The sequence below is a fragment of the Rhagoletis pomonella genome, unplaced genomic scaffold (genome assembly GCF_013731165.1).
Source record: "Rhagoletis pomonella isolate Grant_MI unplaced genomic scaffold, Rhpom_1.0 Rhpom_scaffold_00001, whole genome shotgun sequence".
Taxonomy (NCBI): domain Eukaryota; kingdom Metazoa; phylum Arthropoda; class Insecta; order Diptera; family Tephritidae; genus Rhagoletis; species Rhagoletis pomonella.
Window position 1 is genome coordinate 13,362,261 of NW_023458555.1, and position 4,894 is coordinate 13,367,154.

The 4,894-nt window shown below is 37.8% G+C and overlaps 1 protein-coding gene across 1 annotated transcript in view; it reads right to left on the reverse strand.

Annotated features, from left to right (window-relative positions):
- Positions 1 to 571: 571 nt before the first annotated feature.
- Positions 572 to 4,894, reverse strand: part of LOC118736228 (protein tramtrack, alpha isoform-like) — a 66,934-nt gene continuing 62,611 nt past the window's right edge. Inside the window, exon 6 of the mRNA XM_036466341.1 lies at positions 572 to 3,082. Coding sequence (XP_036322234.1) covers positions 1,202 to 3,082 — 1,881 coding nt within the window. The 3' untranslated portion in view covers positions 572 to 1,201. The remainder of the gene's footprint in view (positions 3,083 to 4,894) is intronic.

Sequence of the window (4,894 nt, forward strand, 5' to 3'; positions counted from 1 at the left end):
ATATACATTCATATAAAATATCAAAAGGAATTAATATTAAATATTTCTACAAATAGTTATAAATCTGCTGCTAACTATATTTTTTAATAGTAATTTGTGCATTAAATTATAAGGCATTAGTCGTTGAGCTTAAACTATTTTGATTGTTTGCAGTTTTCATTAATTAATTACTGTGTTATTTTAGGTTTATTTCAATAGATTACTGTTGAATGATGCTTTGTAAGGCTGTTTTGTGCGCTAAACGTCTTCTTACTTAAAAAAAAAATTTATAAAAAAAATAAAATAAAATTAGGCTGGTATTGTCACTTGCGCAGCAAATAAATTTAGCGAAGCAAAAGGTTTGACGAACACACCTAAATGAGTTTTCGATTGTAAAATTTTTTTTTGCACCAAACCGTTCGCCACGCTAAATTTATTCGCTTCGCAAGTGACAATAGGTTCGTTATTCGAAAAGTTTAGTAAGAATTGGGCATTATTATAATTCTCTTAAATTCTCTCTCAAGTATAAAAACTTGCAAATTTCTGCACGAACGCAAATTTGCAAGTTTCACTACCAACCGGTGTCCACGGTTGCATTTCAAACATAATACCATTTTATAGTTTTTAAAATTCTTTCGGCTGGAAAAAAAAAACTGAATTTAAATGTATTGCGATTTTTCTTAACAAGAGAACTTTAACTTTGCGTATACGTACAAATTTTTTGCTCGACGAACAAAACTAATACCATAATTGTAAAACAAAAAAATCTAATCTTTTTGTGCAAAGTTAATTGTATTTTTTGTTGTATGCTTAACTTTTGTGCGTCTCACTTACTATTAGTTGTGCATATTTCATTATTTAATTGCGATTATTATTTTTTTTTTTTAATTATGCGTGTATGTAAATTATTTAAGTAAATGAGTTGATTTTTATTGTGTATTAATTCTTATATGTCATATATGTACTAAATATTTATTTATATGTAAATCAGACCCTTTAGTTATGCGTTTACACTGACGACACAACATCAAAAGCTACTACTATTTTGTATTTGTTGCACTTTGCGGCCTACCGAAAATATTTAGATTAAAAAAAAAAGTTTGTAAGCTAACTAAAAATTATTTCTCTTAAACACTCTGTACTTAGCAACTTTCTTTTGACTACCACTTCCGCAACTAACTTACTTTAGTAGATTTTTTTTTTTGTATAAATAAATCCCATTTTACTTAACCTCTTCCAGTCTTTGTGTTATACGTTTCGCCTGTAGCATTGACATATTTGCTGTTTTTGCTACTGTTGCAGCTGCTGCTGATGCCGCGGCAGCATTCGCTGGCACAGTCAGTATCGGTTCAGGTGATGGCGACGGTGATATAACAATTTCATTTTTAATGGTTAAGTCACTCTGCAATTTTAGCAATGACACAGCTGACATCGGCGATGTTGGCCTCGATGTGTCACGCTCCTGTGGCGGTGCATGCAAAACGCCGATACCGTTATCCAAGTAATCATTTTGCATGATTGACCTTTGCTGATGTTGTTGGTGCTGCTGTTGTGCTAATTGCTTTTGTTGCTGCTGTGCTAGTTGCTGTTGTTGATGCTGCTGCTGCTGCTGTTGTTGTTGTTGCTGCTGCTGCTGTTGTTGTTGTGCCGCAGCACTCGCCGTGTATATTGCAGTTTGCATCTCCTCCGCCGTTGCCGCCGTAATCAAATAATTCAGCGGATTGAAACTGTTCGCGTCGCGCGCCACAAAATTCTCATGCGCCATCTTTAGATGATTCTTCATTTTATCCGGTCGCGAGAACTCCTTGCCGCACAAAGTGCAGGGGAAGACTTTGCGCACCTTACCCTCGTGATAGAGGAAGGCATGTCGCTGGAAGCTGTACTTGTTTTTGAACGTCTTTTGCAAGTCTTCTTTAGCGCACTCAGTGCATTGGTAGACGCCTTCGTTGATGCGCGCATACCGGAAGAGATCGAGTCCACGCACCGACATTTCGGTCAAGTGTTCCGCTTGATCGTCGATTGTAGATTGCGCTTTGCGTCGTATACGTCGTCGTTGCACTGGCCGCCGGGAGGTGCCACTTGAGCGCGCCGTCGTAGTGAGAGCTTCAGCAGCGTTCGAATTCGCATTCGAATTCGTATTTGCATTCGAATTCTCATTGTCTGGTGCATCAATTATTGTTATTGTTGTAATGGCGACTGCATCATCCATGTTGCCTTGTGATGTGTCGGCGTTTTTGTAATCCAAACCCGCAGTCTCATCGGCTAGCGTCAATTCTGGCTCTGACTTGTCTGTCTGGTCGAGTATGAGATCCATATTTGTGGGCGACATGCTGTCCTCACGTTGCAGCTCCTGCTCGAGTAATTGCGTTGATTGAGATGGCGGTTGTGTCTGCTTGGCTTGCGATTGTTGTTGCTGCTGCTGCTGCTGCTGTTCTTGTGCAGCTAATTGCTCCTGTTGTTGCTGATGCAGATTTTGTTGTGCCTGCTGTTGCTGTTGTCGGAAGAAATCAGCGCTCGGCTTTAACATGGGATTGGCGGCCATGTGGAGCAAGAACTGGTGGTGTAAATTGTTAGCCGATGGCGGCTGTATTGCATTGGGCGTTTGGCGTTCAGCAACACTCGCAAGCGATTGCAGCGCTGAGCAGCCGAAATCAGTGGTACTATTATTTGATATTGGTTCAATTGACACGTTGTTAGTAGAAATTTCTTTAAGTCCGGCGCGTAGCTGCTGCTTCAACAGGGAATTGGTGTTTTGTGCGATGTTATGTTGTTGTTGCTGTTGCTGCTGCGGCTGTGGTTGTTGTTGTTGTTGTTGTTTATTTTGCGGTGAAGCCGTCAATTGCAGAGAATTACGTACCTTTAGTCCCAAGGCGGTGGGTAAGTGCGTAATGGCATCCTGAGCTTCGTTAAGTTGTAGGAGTGATGCTTGTGTGGGTGTCGTTTGTGTTGCATCATTTTGTGACTGCTGTGGCTGTTGTTGTTGTTGTTGTTGTGGTTGTGGTTGAACCGTGGCTGCTGGCTTAATCAAACCAAAGAGCCTTTGTGATAGTTCCGGTGATGTGGTAATTAATTGCACTATGAAAAGAATAAAAGAAATAAAAAGAAAAAAAATAATTGTTAAAAATCACGGTAAAGTTTGACGACAGCTAAAATGCAAGTAATGTGGAGAACAACATAGGCCACGGTAGAAGTTTTTCAAAACGTTCTATATGTTCGTTATATGTATGTAGATATTAAAGGTCTGCATCGGAATTCAGTTTGCTTCACTGTGAAGTTTTTTTCAAATATGTAAACTACTCATACTTTAACAAAGAGGGCATGGAAGGAAGAGAAGTGAAAATTTTGAGCACTGTATACATGAAAAAAGTACTCAAACAAAATATGTTCCGAAAAAAAGAAAAACATAAACAAGCAGTACTATGGTGTTAAACTTCCACAAAAAATATGTTCCTTCACAAGTATTTTTTGAGTATTTTTGGAAGTTTTCGTTTAATAAATACTACATAATGTTAACAGACATGGAAAAACAATGTAGGGAATTATCAAGGCTAATACCCAGCTAGCCCAATGCCGAGCGAGAGACAAAAGGGACTCCCACAGCAACACCTCGAAGGAGCGTTTTAAAATATGGGATGAATAAGCATTCCATATGGGTTATCTGCGGATGACCTATTAAAGAAGAAACGTTATTTTTTACCAAACTGCTTCACCGATCATAACCAAATTGCGATGTACATATCAGATATAATTTTAAAAGATCTGCAGTTCTCAATTGCCCACTGTGTTACAACGCGTACACATTTTTTTTTGGACTCGTTATCTACTACTACTACTAGAAATGAGATAGCATTTGTGCTTCAACAAATTTGACGTGCTTTTGTCGTTGAGTTTTAGAACGCTGTTACACCTTTTGCATGCCACAATATTGTCGATTTCTTGTCCGTCTTCATTTTGAATTCCTGCGTAAAACTCCCACACCCTGCTTCTACCTTGCCTTTGTACCAATTTATATTCTCCGTTTGAAATTTTTGTTTTAATTTGCGCATTGGTGGGATTTTGGATGGTTGGCTTTCAGTTTCCATTGCTGATGCTAAATTTAATGGTGATAGCTTAATAACACAGGTTTAGAAAAAAAAGTGTATGCATATTAAACCAAACCTATATATATCTCTATGTTATTTGACACGCTGAATGCGAAACCCGTTAGCCCCCACCACGTCAATTTGTGGTCAGTTGAAGGCCAAGTAGGGAAAAATTCATTGAATAAACCTGGAAGTTCAATAAATTCGTATAGATGACCTTGAGGAATCAAGGGACCCCCATATTCGGATTCAGCGACAACTAAAACAAAAAAACATTATTTTAATTGAATAAATTGTTTGTCCTATTTGACCCTCAACTGACCTCGAACCTGACACTATGGAGGTTAACGGACCTCTGATTCGGGTTCTAAAACCCCACATATATGAATTTTCAGGTTTATTCAATGCATTTTTCCCTGCTTGACGTTCAACTGACCACGAAGCTGACGTGATAGAGGCTAACGGACCTCGGATTCGCATTCAGCCTGTCGAATAACATAGGGTTTGGTTTAATATGCATACACTTTTTTTGTAAACCTGTGTAATTTTTATCAATATTCGTTTATAATTAAAACACTTTTCTTTTATATTTTACTCACTTCTTTAAGATAATTTTTCTGTGGATCACACGAACGAGATTTCAAATAATACACAATGCAAAATGTTAGCTAAACCCTAGTTGCGCGAAACAATAAAATAAGCCCCCTTTCTTCAACGAATCAAATTCGACAATGAAAATAAAATTTATGAATTTAACATTATGTTAAATGATAACATTTTGAAAGAAAAAAACTTCATAAGTATTCGTATACTTCCTATGAAGTTTTCAAATA